General features: G+C 32.5%; 1 protein-coding gene across 2 annotated transcripts in view; it reads left to right on the top strand.

Annotated features, from left to right (window-relative positions):
* NAALADL2 (N-acetylated alpha-linked acidic dipeptidase like 2) overlaps window positions 1–18,185 on the top strand; it is a 902,549-nt gene that overhangs the window by 435,319 nt on the left and 449,045 nt on the right. For both annotated transcript variants that reach the window (XM_081070260.1, XM_081070261.1), the window contains exon 5: window positions 14,069–14,219. In XM_081070260.1, coding sequence (XP_080926386.1) covers window positions 14,069–14,219 — 151 coding nt within the window. The remainder of the gene's footprint in view (window positions 1–14,068; window positions 14,220–18,185) is intronic.

The raw sequence follows: 18,185 nt of genomic DNA, 5'->3' as shown, positions 1-18,185 counted from the left end.
TGTCATTATTTTCTTCTTTTATATGAAATAATTTCCTCTTCCTAATTAATGTTGTTTATGTTTTTAATTTATTAAAAGGAGACCTATGTTTCTATGTACATTTTATGTGAACCATATACATTATAAATTTTAAGCTGAACATAAGTTCCACTGTATCCCAAAAGTTTCATTGTTATGTATTATACTATTCATTACATTTCAGATTCTTTTCCATTGCTCTGTGTGTCAGTTATTTGGGAATAAATTAATTTTGCTTGGGGTTTTACTGTTAATTTGGAATTGATTAGAATGCGGTGAATAATATGGCCAATAAAATTCTAGTTTTTAGAACTTTTTGAAGATTTTCATTGTGGCAAATTTATGTCAAATGATTATCCGCGGGTATATGTATGCTGTGTAAGAAACGTAGTTCTTTATTTTAAGTTCATTATTTAATTTTTTAGTTCCTGTAAATCCTTATAATTTTTGGCTTTCAGAAGTTGTCCAGTTCTGAAAGAAGTAGACCTCTAACATAATTTTACCTTTAGGATTCTATATTGCATTTCTAACATATTTTTTATTTTCCCATTTTGTTGTTTAGTTAATTCAGGTTTATGGGATATCCTTTATCTGGTTCTTTGATGTTTTCATCAATCTATAGTATATATTTTTAATCTTCATTGCTTTTAATTTCAGCTATATTATATGGATTTGCCTCTTCTCTCCCTTTACTTTTATTTGTCAGGTTTCTATTTGCTCATCATTTTAAAAATCTTCATTATTTTGTTTCTAGAAAGTTTCTTAAAAAAACAACATATCTCTAGGGTTTGACTCCCTGCGATTCAATTAAAACATTTGACTTTAATGGGATAATTCATCTGTTTTTCTTTCATTGTAAAAACATATTAGCCAATTTTTTTCTTCTACTTTACTTAGTGTTCATTATTTATCTTTAGTTTCATCCCGATTTTCGAATTTGATGTGTTTATCCAACTTTATTACATGCATACTTTTTTATCTTAAATATTTTTGAGATCATCTAATAAAAAGCATATTGCAGGTTTAATGATGACACTGATATTATTTTACAGATGTCTGTTTCAAAGTATTATCATGTAATATCTCATTTACCTTATCATATTTATTTGTCCTTTTCAAAACAAGTACTTTTAGAAAAGTAGATGTAGATAAAACCTCTTCCCAATGCCTGGGTGGTTTATGAATTGTTTGACAGATGGGCATTTCTCATGCATAAACTCTTATCTCCTGAAGAAGTATTCATGTTTATTTCATTGCTGGGCAACTCCATTTATACAATGTCTGTTCATATATGAAAGTCCAGAGCTCTGTAGAGATACTTTAAAGGACTACTGTAGAAACATTGTTTCTTAATTCATCCTTGTATCCAAAGAACACTTCCTGAAGATGAAGTCATTTCATTCTGAACATCTGGCCTCAGACCTTTTAGAACCATTGTGATCTCAAATTGAACCCTTATGTTAAACCACTGAAAACACAAAGGCAGGAGAGAAAGAAAACATTTATTCTGCTCTTTCGTCAACAGTATACTTTTCATTCCTGCTTATTTTTCCATTTTTCCTATTATTTTAAATCAATATTCACATTTTCAGTGTTACAAGCTACATTACCATGGAAAAATCACCTCATTGAGCCACAGTTATTTTAAATTAAAAGCAAATATAAACAAGAAAAATAATAAGAGTAATTTTACAAATCTCCTGGGGTGGTTGTAACATTAATGCTAGATATTAGTCAAACATTTGGGAATATCCTTTTTTAAATGTCCTAATGTGAAAATTACAATTTTAATAAGGTTTTTCCTCTCTTAAAATGTGTATTCTTTTTTTTGTTACACTCTTTGTATGTGTGATATTAAAATTATAATAAAGACTAATATTTTCTAAGTATCTGTTTTAAAATAAAAAATGGTCCAAGTATGTAATTTATTGTGCAGCCCTAGTAAGCATACATACAGAAGTTATGAAGGTAAGAGAAAGGTATTCTTGGACCCTTACATACCTTAAAAAATATATATGGGATATGTAATCAGCTGTGAACATTAGAAAATATAATAGAATTGCAAAAGATTTGGAAACATGTATTTCTTTAACAATGTAAGCATTTTTTCTTTGTCTATGAGCAATTCAATTATTTTGTTTCTGAAATATATTAAGCAAAGCTTATTGAGTCTAATCAGCCCTTGTTTTATAGGGAATTGTAGTTTAATTTCATTTTTAATTAATATTGAACATTGTGGATTTCTTAGCTTTGGTAAGCAAGATCCAGCAATAAAGTATGTGCTTAATTTGTAATAAGTTTTTAAAATTTAGTGGATAGAGCGAACAATATGTCTGGTTAATATTTAAACATCTCACAATGTTCTGTTGTAGAAATTTACATTTATAAAAGCTGCTGTTCTATAGCAAATTACTTTCACTTTCAAATAAACCTGTTACCACAACATGAACAAAACTCATTCAATCAAACAAGAAAACAAAGTAATTATTTACTCCCATTTGATGTGCACAATAGCTTATAAAGCTTTTAGAAATGCCTAGAAGAGGTAGATATGCTGGCTTAAAAATCATTTTTGCTTAAAGATTGTTACTTTAATATATACAGGTATATTCATATGGAATAGACATTTCTTTATAGGAAACCATTCTCTCATAAGAGAGGAGAAACTTATTTTCCATTGAGATTAAGCCACGTGGAAAGAAGCCATGAAACAGAAGATCAGTTGTGCTAATGTTTTTTTCCTGTTCCAGTTTTTCATACCCATTTCTATTGTGTGTCTTGTTTGTTCATTGGTACTCTAATGCTGTTCATCACGTTGGGGCTAGTTGAGAACAGTACATCTAAAGTAGCTTTTTTTCTTCCTTTCTGTGCATCCAGACATTAAACTGGAGGTGTTCTCTGCCCAGTATCTTGCCTTAATACAGTACTAGAAGGGAGAGAAAGGAATGGGGAATATTTGCAGTAGATGACTCGGTCTCCTGGAATACAATCCAGTAAAATAATACTTTGAACTATACTCCTACACATCTGTAATGAAAAATATAGAAGGTTGATTTAACAGTTGATACATGTTCAAAAGATAGCCCAGAGTCAGAATGAACCTTTGCTACCTAATATAGTTAAATGTATCTAAAATATGAATGAAAATATACCTATAGATATTTTTCCATCCACCCGAAGGGAATAGTGATTCTCAAGAAAATAAATCAAATGCCTTCCTGGACCAGGGAATTGAGAACTCTGACAATGATATCTGATGTATTTGTACTGTAAAAAACCCTTATCAATTTCTACGACACAGAATTGCAGACAATAAATGATGATCTATAAACCGCAGGGACAAGACACATGCTCTCTGACTCTTGTTTGGCAACTATAAATCTTTCTTATTAGTGACATTAGAAAGGATAACATGGAAGTTATTTCTATTCTGATCAAATCTTCTGCAAGATGTTTGTATTAGTTCTCTAAAAGAAGCTACAAATAATTTGTATCTGTTTATGTGTAATCCTTTAACATGAGGGAGAGTGAGAATAGTCTTTAGCTATTCATGCCTGGTTACTTATCCAATGCCTGACTAAAATCTCTAGTTTTATATAATTTAATCAATTAATTTCAGGAGGGATTGAGAAACTATGTCTCAGTGAAGTAGATTGCTTTTTTTAATGAAGAAAAATTAATAATAAGGTAACAAAAGTACTGGTTCCTTGATTGGTAAGGAAAAAGTAATCATCGATGTCCAAATTTTAAAGGACTTAAGCTAATATTTTAAGTAATCGAATTATAAAAAAATTAAAAAGCCTAATGCAGATTAGGAAAATAATTATGGCTTGAACAATCTTAGCGTTTTTCATTCCTGCTTATCCCAATGTAACAAAAGCAAACGAAGCCTAGTAATATGTGAACGACAATGGAAAAATACCTTTAAGTTATATGAATATTTAATTTTGGAAATAAACACATGGGATTTCATCTTTTTATGTGGAGAAACAGTTTTGTTTTGTTTCGTTTTCCTTAGGATAACTAGGTTGTTATTTTTTTCTTCTGTGGTATCACTTTCCAGATAAATGCACAAAAAAAAAAAAAAGAAAAATTACATTCCCTTAATTATTAACCTGGTTCTCCTTCTTCTCTTTTTTCTTACTATCAAACAAACAAACAAACAAAACAAAATACCTCACACGTTATGTAACATTTCATGCTTCTTAAAATCCTTAAGAAATATCACCTCCTTTGAATCTGCTAGTCATTTTGTGTGACTGGCAGGGTAAATGCCATCTCTTTTTATGGATCAGAAATTGAACTGTACAACTTTTCAGTGGCATGCCTAGCATCCCTTGCCTAATGGCTGGTCCAGTTCAAGACCTCTTACTCTTATTCCAGTGCTTTTTTTATCTGCCATGTTACTTGCAAGCCAAGCTGCAGAAAAACAATTTGATAAATTCAGTTGTATTACTAACAGCTTAAAACAGCATATAATGCTTACAACTAGCCCAAGATTTGAACTTTTCCTAAGGTGAAATTTTAAAAGTAATTTGATAATATGCTTTGGTATGTTAATATCCATTTAATTTCCCCTCATGTGTTCCCTTCATATCTAGTCACCTTGGAGAAGAGTTATATATAAAGATTTCAGTTAGAAAAAATAACACTGTTAACTTGACGTTTTTAACATTTATATGATGAGTCATAATGCTATAAATTAAGAAATGATTGCAAATTAAATATATATCTAGTCACCAAGGTTTTGTTTTATTTTATTTAACAAAATTGGCAACCCTGTTTAGTATTTCTGTTATAGAAGCAATTCTATAGGCAGTAGAAATAGAAATATTAATTATTGTCAACACATTAAAAAATCAGACAATGGCAATAAACCTCAACAATAGCTAATTTTGGATATACCTCTAGAGATAATTCTATCATTTATTATCCATAGATTTCTCCCCATTCATTACGACTTTAGTTAAATATACTCTTAGTTAAAAGGATTGATAACATATATTAAAATTTTAAAAATAGTAAATTTTCAAAGGCTAAATGATATGAAGAACTCTGTGCTTTTTCTTTGATCTTGTTTATTGAACTAGAAAATTACATAATCCCAGAGACTCATGTATGTGGTTATGTGAAGCTATATTTTCTCCACCACATGTATAAGCACTAAAAATAGTAAGCTGGTAAACAAGAAGTTTGTCTTACTGACTTTTCATATATATACATATATATGAAAAGTCATATATATATATGTGAAATTCATATATATATGAAATTCATTCATAGATATATATGAAAAGTCAATAAGACAAACTTCTGGTTATATCTATCTATCTATATCTATATCTATCTATCTATCTATCTGTCTATGTATGTATATCACACATACACAGAGGGTGCTAAAAAATGAACACACATTTTATGAAATAAAAAAACTATTAAAATTGTAATACTCAATAAATACTGATAACAAAACATTAATACAAGTCACGTATATACATTTTTTTGGCTATCCGGTATTTAGTGCTAATATTCTTTTCTGTTCTTTTTGAACATGGTTTTCTTGGTTTAAAAGCAACAGGATTTTTACAGATGGAAAGAGAAATGCAAACAGTTGGTAATGTGAGAAATATACTTACTAATAGAAATTTTATATTTCCCCCCAATATTGGCTATAAGTAAGGAAATCATGTTAGATAACCTATTAAGGACAAATACCCTTTAATGTTTTCAATTCATGAACCACCTTGACAGAGGGAAAGACCCCAGGCTACTGTGTTTTGTATCCCAATCTCAAATAGTTCTCCCTGAAATAAAAGGATTTAGGTTAATACTTTCTGGTCCCCACTCTATCATTGTATTCTCAACCTAGTACCTAGAATAATGGATACATACTACATATGTGGGTCCACCATGGATAGGAAAAAGAAGGAGTAGAGAAATAAAACAAAGCATCCTCTTCCATATTTTGCAGCTACAGTGGAAAACATAACATCACATTTTTAAGGATTCTTTTTTTTTTCTTTTTAACATAAGGCTTCTTTCATATAGCAAACATTGCAAAGGTTGTCAAATAATATGAATTTTTAAAAAATTAAATTTGCGCGTCCTATTTGGGAGACCACCTCAGGGATACTGTGGATACCTGATCATGGCATTGTACATCAGAAGCTAAACATTAATGAATGCCAACTATAATTTTATATATATAATGTGATGGTTCAGTGTGAGGTCGGAGGGATAGTGGATGGGGGGAGGGGGGTTCACAGTATGAGGGATATAAATGATGAACGTCTAAGTATTACCTTGTTTTGTACACCTGAAACTAATAAATAAATTAATTAAAAAAAAATTAAATTTGCAAAATCACATTATTATTTTTTAATATTATTATTTGGAAGCAATATAATTTAATGGTAAAAGCATAGGATAATCAATTATGAAGATATATTTCTCTAAAGTCTGCTATTAATTAACTATGTGGTTAATTAATGACATAGGTAGTCATCCCTATGTCATGATTGCTTCACTTGTGATAAAAAGAATAATTCCACAGACCACAATAAGATATTAGTTTAAAGTGGGTTTAAAAATTATGTATAATGAGTCCTTATAAAATAAGGCATTTTCCCTTCCTTCCCTCCCTTCCTCCCTCTCTTCCATCCTTCCTTTCTTCCTTCCTTCCTTCCTTCCTTCCTTCCCTCCTTCCCTCCTTCCCTCTTTCCTGAACTATAATGAGGATACATTCTAGAACTCTGGCAACAGGCTTAACTTTCTGAATAAGTTCTTTTTTCTTTGCAAAAGCAGAAGGTCATTGCTTCTTATCAATTTCACTAGCATTATTTAAATAACTTTGGATACATGAAGTAAAGCAATTTTGAAATTCAAGTAAAGGTATTGAGTGAAATCGACAAAGAATGCTGTGACTATGTCTTGGATATACTGAATGATTACAGTGAATATTCCTCACAATAAGTCTTTTTTTGTTTTTGTTTTCTTTAACAAAGTGAGTTTATTTATGAAACATAACAACGTAAACTGGAATCCTGCAGACTTCTTTAATGGTATCCTAACAATACAATATATAATTAAAGAGCCAAACAGCAAACCTGTAAAAGGGAAAACAATCTCAAGAAATATGAATAATGTAAAATTTGAGCCATCAGGTCAACATTTCTGCTTAAGGAATGATCGCTTATTACATGTCCATTATTATTTTTTTTACATATACCGTAGCTATTTAAATGAATAAGAATGTACTATAAAATGTAGATTCATGCTTTTTAGAAGTTTTTTTTATATTTTTCTATTTCTATAGCAATGAATTTTTCAAAATGTATACAATTTGTTGTTTTAATACATTTTAACCCCCATGATAGTATTTTGTAAAAGTCAGATATTTTTAGCAATCTAAATAAACAGATATATAATTCACACAGTATTGATTTCAGTGTCTTCTCAGAAAGCAGATCACAGCAAAAAGCATCTGATGTGTTTGATAAATTCACCGTCTAGCCAGTCTATTTGTTTTTGTAAAATATGGATGTATAATTGAAAGGAAAGGTGTGCTTTAGTGGAAAGTTTTCCAGACTTAATTTTAGAAAACTCGAGTTTGATCCCTGGCATTACCACTTATTAGCTCTGACTCTAGATCAAGCTCTTAACTTTTTTGAATCACGCTTCTGCAACTATAATGGGAATTGAAATGACATATCAAATGCTCTGAACAAAAGTCAACAAATACCTTCTGAGATAGTATCTGGCCCATAGTAGATGTGCAATTAGTACTTGATGATTCAGCTTAAAGATTATTCAGAACACCTAGATTCTAACCAGTTATTTTCTTGAATCTCCATGTAAAGTGTGGCAGATATTAACTTTATCTGGATGTATTAGCTTGCTAGGGCTACCATAACAAAATCACACAGGTGGCTTAAACAGAAATTTATTTCCCCACAATTGTGGAGACTGAAATTTAAGATCAAGATGTTGACAGGTTTGGTTCTTTCAGGCCTCTCCTCTGAGCTTGTTGATGCTGCCTTCTTGCTATGTCCTCATGTGCGTTTTCTCTGTGTACACACATCTCTAATATCTCTCCCACTACTTATAAGAACACTAGTCATATTGGATTAGAACCCACCCATATGACCTTGTTTAACCTTAGTTACCTCTTGAAAGGCCCCATTTCCATTTACAGTCACATTCCACGGTGTGCTGGGGGTTGAGGCTTAAACATATAAACCTCATGGGGATGCAGTTAAGCTCATAGAAATTTTATCTGTGACACTGAGGTCTTCTTATGTTCATTTGCTCTTGTTTTCCACATGAAGAATCAGAAAACATTTCTAGCTATGGAAGCTAGTGCTGGACTAATATTTTGAAGAAGTTACATGACGGAGAAAAACACAGGCTTCCTCTGGTTCTTGATTTCAGGAAGCAGTTCAGGGATCCCATGCATTGTGACCAGTGAAAATAAAACATGTGAGGCTGACACTCAATGGGTTCAAATGAGTGAGATGACAATTTCGGAGCATCTGTGAATGGATTAAAGCCTAGCTGTGGAATTCAACAGATACTCCCTTGCTGGATACTGTGAAAAAGGGGCTTGCCTAAATGACAATAACAACAGTATTTTCCATCTGGAATAGAAACAGGTGTTTGAGTTGAAAAGTAAGAGTAGAAATTAATAAGGAGAAAATTTAAGTGGCAGGAACTAGAGCAAGGTCCTTTCTCTTTTACTCTTCTTGACTTTTTTTGTTTCTTTGCTTTTTTAATGATTTTTTTTTCTGATTATCTGAATACGGTGCAGTTACCCACGGCCCATATGCTGCCTGCCCAAGGCAATGGGAATGTAAACGTATGTTGGACTATTTTCAGGTACCAGACTACTACCCCGAGTGAGTAATTCCCAAGGAGTTTTGAATTTTCTAAGGTCTGCTCAATAAGACTGCTATATCCTGTCCACAAATGTATAGTCCCATTTATTTCAGAGGTGATTGTTTGGCAACTGATAAAAGCTGGCTTTATATATTATAGACAAGGAGAAATGTGTTAATATGGTTCATAGCAATAAGTTTGCAATTAGCCACCTTGAAGTTGGCAAAGACATTTTAGCTACAAGACCCTATCAAAACAAATTCAAATCAAATACCACTAATCTCTACCACTCTTAGTCTACTCTTAGATAAAACATAAAACAAAAAGCAAAACAAAATAAACCTGTTTTAATTATGTATTTTTACAATAGTATAAGGAGAGAACATAACATATTTAGTTGAATGTGTGTGTTTCTTTTTAATTTCAGAAATAAGCTGCCTTAATACTTACATTCACACTTTAAGCTATATAGATACATGATGCTACAACAAAATGTATTATATAAGTATTTTTTTTCAGTCAGTAGGTGTGAACTGTAGAGCAAAATAACATTCACTTAATATACTTGTACCCATATATGCTGTTTTTTTATTCACTCATTCATTCATTGATACATATACTGATTTATTCATTAACTCAACAATAGAAAAATCGTTTGGTACCAGGCAGTATATTAGACATTGGGGATATAAAATGAAGATGTAGTGTTTCTGTTTTCAATCAGGTCACAGCATAGTGCTACCAAAGTTACCCACTAAATCCCTTTTTAATTCCTGGGAATAAAAAAATAAAATTTCACTTTGAGGACTGTAAATGCTTCAGATAATGTGTTTTTTGTTGGTGGAACCACGACATAGCTTGAAGGAAGTTGACTGATTGTGTATAAAAACAGAAAAGTGTCACAGGGTGACTAAGGATTATTTCTGTTATTAATCAACAGCTATCTTTTATTATCTCAGGCACTTGAGATTTTAGCACTCATGAAAACGTGGGAACCTGTCATGTTGGCTCAGCACTTAGTGGTTCTCTGAGCTAAATAAAAGATGGTAGGAGGCATTGTATTGGAGGCTCGTTAATGATTCCTATTTTCAGAGAAACATAATGTGGCTTTCTTTTTTTTGAGGAGGAGGAATCCTTAGCTATGAGGTATTAATAATTATCACTGATGGGCGTTTTGAATAAACATGCTCAGTAACTTTACATAATATTTACTTTTTTCCTGGAGATAAAATACTGTTTGAAGTACTTATTAGAGTAGAAATATTCCCAATATAAGCAAAATGTTGATAGCTGCATTAAAATAGTATTAATTTAACCCTGCATGATTTATTGCAATTGTCATATGTACACAACAAGATTTGGCATGTAAGCCCTGTGAAGTAGTTTTGAAAGATTAAATTAGCACTTCATAGTGTACTATTAAATTTTACTTAGTAAGGAAGGGAAGAATGATTCAATTACTCAGAACAGTTTTAATGTATAGAATCTATGTATTTCAATTGTCTTTGTTTTGTCCTAATAAACGTTTAATGCAAAATTAAAATATGTATACTATACGTTATAAGAAACCATATCATACAACTATTTGAAAAATCTTTTTTAGACATAGAAATTGTTATCTTTCAAAACTATTCCTTACTAATAGTTAAAAGCAAATCTCACGTGTGACAATATATTTAAAAGTACAATTAATGTCTCCATAACATTTTTTTCAATCATAGGATTAGACTACATCATTTTTCATTTAAAGCAGAAAGCATATTTAAGGGTAATGTTGTTCAATCTTTGTATTTTATGGATGGTGAAACCAAGGCCTAGAAAGATTATATGTAACATAGTCATTTAAGTGTCAGGGTTGGTACCAAAATCCACTAACATTTCCCCATCTAATATTTTTTCACTTGTCTTGGGTATGGATTGGTTTATTTGTAATTGACCACAACATTTTCAAAAAAGGGAGGAAAACTTCAGCCAGTCCGAGTGAAAGGAACACAGATGGACATGAAGTCCATGTGTGGTATTCCCTCTCTTGCCCACTCTCATTTGTTTTCTCTGAATTCCTTTTTTGTCACCAGTTTTCTAGGCAAGGCTCATAGCTTTCATGCCCTGAAAACACTAGTTTGTGGGTGGGTGTCAAGGAATTCATTCTGAACGGAGAACCCACTTGCTCACGCTGCACTTTGTGTGAATTAGGAAATGGTGTCCCTCCAGGGCGATAGCCTAGTGTGTCTGTGTACCACAGGACCCAGTAGCCATGTCCTGCATCTCCATGACCTTACCAAACTTGGGTCCCACATCATCTGTCTGACTTGTTTTTATGTTTCAATTCCAGTTTCTGACTGGCCCTACTTATGTCAAATGTCTTAGTTTATAAGGTTGTAAGTACAGTGAAGAACCCCACACTTACCACACATATATTTGAGAGGGAGAAGAAAAGGATGGTTGAAATTTGATGTCAGGAAATCTTGGCTTTACATCTACCTTCTATTTTCAGGATATAGACCCCCAGTATAATTGTCATCCTAGGTCTCAAGCTATGAGGGGACCTGAGCAAAGTTAACAACTTTCACCTGTGCCCCCTGGGAAAGTCTATCACCAGCTAAACCAGACAGCCCAGTTGACAACTGGCTTCATCCTTTTTGCACTGGCTTGCCTTGAATGAATACATAAGTATGTATGTGTGTGTGTATATATATGTGTATATATGTGTGTGTGTGTGTGTGTGTGTGTGTGTGTGTGTGTATGTATCTTACCAGAATAGTAGATCTTTTGAACATTTTGAGGAACCCCTACCTGACCATGTTCAAAATGCAATGCAAAAAATGCAGAGGAACACTTTTTATTTGATTTAATATAGGCAGTTTCATCTGTTGCCTACTTAACTGGAAATCTAGCAATAGATGATTTCTGAAATTGAGTCACTGAACCAGGAACTAGATTTGACAACATTCAAGAGGTGTCTACCTCAGATCCAACCATTGCAGGCAGAGAATGGAAAGAGGGGGCCAAATTGCATATAGGGCTATCTCTTCAGGGCTGTGGGGATATAATCAAGTCTGGCCAAAGATAGTATACTGCTAAACCACATTGCTTCACTGTAGACCATCAAGTATATAAAAATGCCGTCATATGTAGATAACAAAAAGCGTCTCAGTGTATTACTGAATATAATTGAGACAAAACATGCATTCTAGCATCTTATTTTTTAATAAGGTATATCTAAATTACTAGGTTTCATAAATATCAATTATTATACTGACCTTTTTAGAAGAGATTTTGAAGATATTTTAACTATCCCACTAAAGCAGGGTCAGCAAATTATTTTTTTTTTTTAAAGTGAATCAGTCCATCCCTGTCTTGTGTTTATGGCAGACGTCTCTCATAGAACCATTTTCCACCTTCCACTGAGGCTGAACCGGGCCTCACAGTCCTTTTCCAGGCAGCCACTCATTGCCTATTAATTGGGCTTAGCACTCAATGAAAACACTTCATCATTCCACTGGGAAACTAAACTTCCTGAGAGCAGAGACCTTCTCCTACTTATGTCCATATCCCAATGTCTACGTAAAGTGATACTCAATATATAGTTGTGAATGGATAAGGGGCTCAGTAGTTGTAAAAATACTTTTTCCTATGCAAGTGATTCTCCAAAGAAAATGTTTATCAATAATCATAAAAAACAGAAATACTTCGACCTACAAATTTTACCTGTGGAAATACATTTCATGAAAGTAGATATTTCTGCAATTAGTTAACTATAGGGAAGTTTCTTGAAGTATAATTTAAAAAAGAAAGGAAGAAAGAAAAACAGTTTGCATAATCAACAGTTAGGGATTGCTTAGGTAATATTTGATGGCCTCGTATATAGTGCCATTTATAATATATATTAGTTATTAAAATTATACAAATGTGTGCATAGCAACATACACAAACATTTAGTATGTACTATTAATTGGAAAAAAAAAGATTGCAAAATACTATTGTTGATATGTGGTCATATTTCGTAAGTATGTATAGGTGCATAAGCCCTAATCAGAGGGTCTAGAAACTTTAACATGTTAACATTTGCTTCCTCTTGATAAATACAATAATTTGGTGGCTTTTTTTTCTGTCATGTTTATTTTTCTCTCTAATTATCATAAACTAGTAATAAAAAAGTACATTTTCATATTTAAAAGATTGTTCTCTAAAGTTCTTATTTTCTCTTCATATATTTTCCTATAATGAACAGAACATTCAAAATCATCCCACTGACCATTGTTTTTAAGAATAGCAACTTCAGCATTGAAACATTAGAAGCTTTCCCTACAGAATTCACTGTGACACTGGAGAGTCAGTCTTAAATCCGGCCCTTTTATTCCCATATTCTTTGTTTCCTTCTCTCATCCTTCCTCCACTAAATTATTTGCCCCTCTTCTTTATACACTGCTGGGGAAAAAAATGACTGTAGTCTGATCAGAGTAGTTTGTTATAGAAGATACATGAGTCAATTATACCGTGCTTAGGTTCTCAGTGTTCAGTTGTTTTTTTGTTTTGTTTTGTCTTATAAAAATAATACATACTTGTTCTTTACATAAAATGTTGGAAACTACGAAGCACTTTTAAAGGAGCTGAAAATATGCCATAGATTGAAGTACTTATATCAAGTATCAATTTTTATTTCTCTACACTGTATTTCCTTGATGCTGTTCAGATCAAGTTGTGTATACACGCTTTATTCTTCCGAATAGAAGTGCATCCTAAATATTTTCTCAGAGATCTCTTTTCTGTAAGTGTTGCTGCTGTGCCAAACTAGCGTCTCCCTCATCTGTTCTTTAATTTAACAATACTCTTGAATGCCTACCATGTGCCTGCTAAGTGCAAGGTGTCAGTGGTACCCACACTTAAAGAACCAACTGAAAAAGAGGGAGGAAGGAATTTCATAGTCAGACAACTGAAATCAAGTATAGACATTATAGGAAGGCTACTTAAATAATGTTGACATAGAGAAGAAAGGGCAAGGCAGGTAGAATAACTGGCTGGGCTTGGTAAAGGGGAAATCTGAAGTGTCTGGTATTTTAAAAGAAAAAAAATAACCTCGTAAACTGGAGTCATCTTAGTCACATTCATGAAATGATAGTATATGAACTTTCAATCCATATGACAATATTTTTAACAGTTTGTTCTCCTCTCTTAGCTTTCCTTATTGGAAAAAGCTGGATTTGGAGGTGTCCTTCTGTATGTCGATCCCTGCGATTTACCAAAGACTGCCAATCTCAGCTACGATACCTTCATGGTGTCACTAAATCCAGGAGGAGACCCTTCAACGCCTGGTTACCCAAGTATCAGTAAGTTCCTAGTTAATGTTTATTATTATTATAAGCACTACAAGTTTGCAACTTATCAGTGCATGCTACCTAAATTAATCAAAAGGTAGTCAGGTCAAAGAATTCTTACCACTTTGTTTTTTAAAAAGTTTTTTTTTTTTTTTTTTTAATTTGTATCTTCTCAAATGCTAGAATATTCATTTGGTTGGAATAAAACTTTAAAAAAATCTATTAATAGACTTTTCTGATCTTAATAAATTGCAGTATAACGAACAAAGAGAAAACAAATTTTACATGGTATGATTGATTGAATGATAAGATATATTAACACCATGTGAGATGGGTACTTCCTGTAGGTGCAATACTCATATAGATACCTAGAAATGTGAAATATCTGTTGCATTAGGGTAGGTGTAATAAAGTTAAGTCCAGAGTCTGGAGGTACACATAGTCAAGTTAGGTGACTAAAGTGGTGGAAAATAATGCTTGAAAAGAGTAGCGTTCATATGATCAAATTGTGTGGCTCCCCTAAGAGAAGGGAATTGGTTTCGCCAATCTCTGGAAGCACAGAGATGGCCATCTTTGTATCAAACATTTTTCTCTTTCCCAATAAGTTGTGCTCATGGTAGTGGGTGTCATGTGGCAGAAAAGAAGACAATGTGATTTTGGCAGGTGCTCACTACATCATTGAATTTCCGTCCAATGTGTCACTGACAAAATTATAGACTTGGCTGAAAGAAAAGCTCTTTGGACCTTCTTCCAGTGTGACACTAACCCATTAACCATGACACTTCAACCACTAATTAAACTAACATAAAATGCATGTAATTATCCAAGTGTTCTGCCAATATTTTCCTTGTTTCCCACAAAATATCACAAAAGACTTTACTGATTATCTTCTGTAGTTCTGCTGTTCTGGGCTTCACCAATCAATCAATAACTTTCTCCTAGAAAGAAGTAAATTGAGTCAAACATGAGTTATAATTTGTCATTTGGGGGTGGGAGGAAATCTGATCACGACTTTGTTTTCTAAAATACCCTATTAATAATGCATGTAAGAGTTTTATCTGGGACCTTATAGATCTGTAATTTGTACAGTCTACTCTCTCATTATTACAATTCTGAAATTAAAATCAGAGGTGTTCATCTATAATTTCCAGACATCACTGAAAATATAATTCCAGCTCCCTTATTTGCAAATGCTCTAACTTCTTGGGTTGTAATGCCTCAGTTTAGAGGTGGTTGCAGGTGGCACTAACTAACACTTTGTGGCAAATCAGTGGGCTGCAACACTACCAAAAAGAAGATAATTAAGCAGATGGATATTCTGCTTAAATTGGTAAACTGCCCAGTTGGCAACATTTATTCTTAATATATTTTGACTCAGATCATTTCATAAATGTAGAAATCAGTCATATCTAGTAAAATCTTGGCCAGTTATGAATAATCTCAGAATATTTATTTATCCTTTTATTTTAAAATAATTTCTACTTGCAAAAAAAATTACAAATATAGTATATAGAGAATCTGTATACATTTATCCCAGCATCATCTAATGTTAACATCTTACATAATATAGTACAGTTTTTAATGTTAGTAAAATTAACATTAATATAATGCTATTAACTAATTATCGACTTTATTCAAATTTCCCGTTCTTGCACTATTTATTTTTTCCTCTGCTCCAATATCCAATCTAGAATTCAGTACTACGTTTAGTTGCCTTGTTTCCTTAATCCTCTCCAATGTGGGAAAGTCTTTCTTTTATTACCTTGACACTTTGAAGAATACTGGCAGATTATTTTGTAAAATATCCCTCCATTGATTTTGCCCAATATTTTCTAATGGTTAGATTGTAATTATTCACTTTCGGCAGGGATACTGCAACAGAGAAGCTGTGCCCTTCTCAGTGCATCACATGAGGATGTATATACATATTGTGGGTATGTCTCATTTCTCATAATGTTAACTTTGATCCCTTGGCTATGGTGGTGTCTGCCAGTTTTTTCCACTGTATAGTTACTTTTTTTTTCTCCTTTGGAATTGATGAATTCCTTCTGAAGAGGTACTATGAGACTATGTAAACATCCTCTTTCTTATCATACACCTACCAATGGTTCTTATCTACTACAATTATTATTGTGTTCTTTGTCTGTTTCTATTACAAAGAAAAGAGTGTCTTATTGCTTTAACAAAAACAAACATTTAACCTCATTAGTCTTATTAATGATCTTCTCTGAGCTTTTTTTTGTCACAATAGAAAGGAGTATCATCTATCTATTTATCATTTATCTATCTATCTATCTATCTGTCTGTCTGTCTATCTATCTATCTATCTATCTATCTATCTATCTATCTATCTATCTATCTATTATCTATCTATCTATATCTGTGTGTCTCACAGATTGTTAGTAGGGAAATGCAAAATTTCAAGTTCCACCCTAGATTTAAACAGGAACCTGAGGGTGGGTCTCAATCATCTGTTTCTAAATGGCTCTCCAGGGGATTCTAATGCAACTGAATTTTGAGAATCAGTCAACTGCAGAAATTTATTCATCATCTACCACATCTGAATTGGGCCTCTGAGACAACTGACCTAAACTTTGTGACCTCATGTTACTGTTCTTTCAGCATCTTGTATCGCTGTCTTTCATTTTGCTGCCCCTACAACAATCAGGATGAAGAACCATATGTGTTCTAGATCCTCAACCCAAGTTTTGGGCTCAGTGAGCTCTGAGTAAATATTTGTAGAGTGAATGACTGGTTTCGTTAACATGATTACTTGTCTTTGATGATTTGGATCCCAAGGTATACCTTGATTTTATTTCACCTAAGTCAAATTAATTTTTTAAAAAGTCTATATAAACCAGGGGTGTCCAAACTGCGGCCCGCGGGCCAACTGCAGCCGGCAATCCATTTTTAATTGGCCCACAGCAAATTCCAAAAATATATTTAGTTTACTTAAATAAACCAGGTGAAGCAATACTACTTCCCCTCAAGTGAGTGGCCCAGCTATTTGTGTATTTTACCACATATGGCCCTCGGTGAAAAACGTTGACAAAAATTTGGACACCCCTAGACTATAAACACTTAACTCTGACAGTTTTGTTTACAAACTACACATCCCTTTTTTTCTCTCCTTAAATGTTTCTGTCAATTTTCTCACATCTCTTCTGCCAGTCAAAATAACAGAAAATCCATTGATTCAAAAAGTTTTGAAATTCCAATTAAGATATTAGAATATCAAAATCTATTTTCTTAATTCCTTTGATAATTTATCGAATACTTCATAGATTAAATGCCTAAAATATGAAAAACTTTATCATAACTGCTTTCACCAACTTTCTACTAGTATTTCGACTATATTAAATTATGATCCAAGCAAATCTCATTTCCTAGAACCATATAATTATAGAACTCTAAGAGATATATAGCACAATTCTATTCTCAACCTTAAAGCACAAGAAATTTGAACATGTTAACTAGGGACTCAGGTAAATGGTGTATAAGAACTGACATTTACAGGAACTTGTCATAATTATAATACTAGCCATCAGTTATAATCAAAATGTGCTTAGACTGAAATTATCAATTGGCTATGTAGGTTAAGGCTCAAAACAAAGAGGTAATCAGAAGGCTAAGGGGTGAGTTTAAAAATAGGGAGGTGAGAAGTTGACACTTTACAGAGTATTACATTTGGTCTGTGTTGAAAAATGGAAATATCTTTCCTAATTTCTAAGCATTAAGATTGTTTGTTATCTAAAGGGCTATATATAGTAATAGGAATTAGAAATCTTTTCCATATACTTTCTTTAATAATTTATCTTTTGAAACCTCCGTTGGCTACAGAGTTGATTTTAATTTTAGTACCGTTTCTAAATAACTGTCTGGCTACTCTATAAACTACAAGTTAATTGAAATCCAAGATATTTCTTTTATCATGACTTAGACTTAATTTTTCTTATATCCTATTTCCTTAAATCCATC

Source organism: Rhinolophus hipposideros (genome assembly GCF_964194185.1).
Source record: "Rhinolophus hipposideros genome assembly, chromosome: 2".
NCBI lineage: Eukaryota > Metazoa > Chordata > Mammalia > Chiroptera > Rhinolophidae > Rhinolophus > Rhinolophus hipposideros.
Note: the sequence above shows the minus strand (reverse complement) of the source record. Positions and strands in the feature narration are given on the sequence as shown.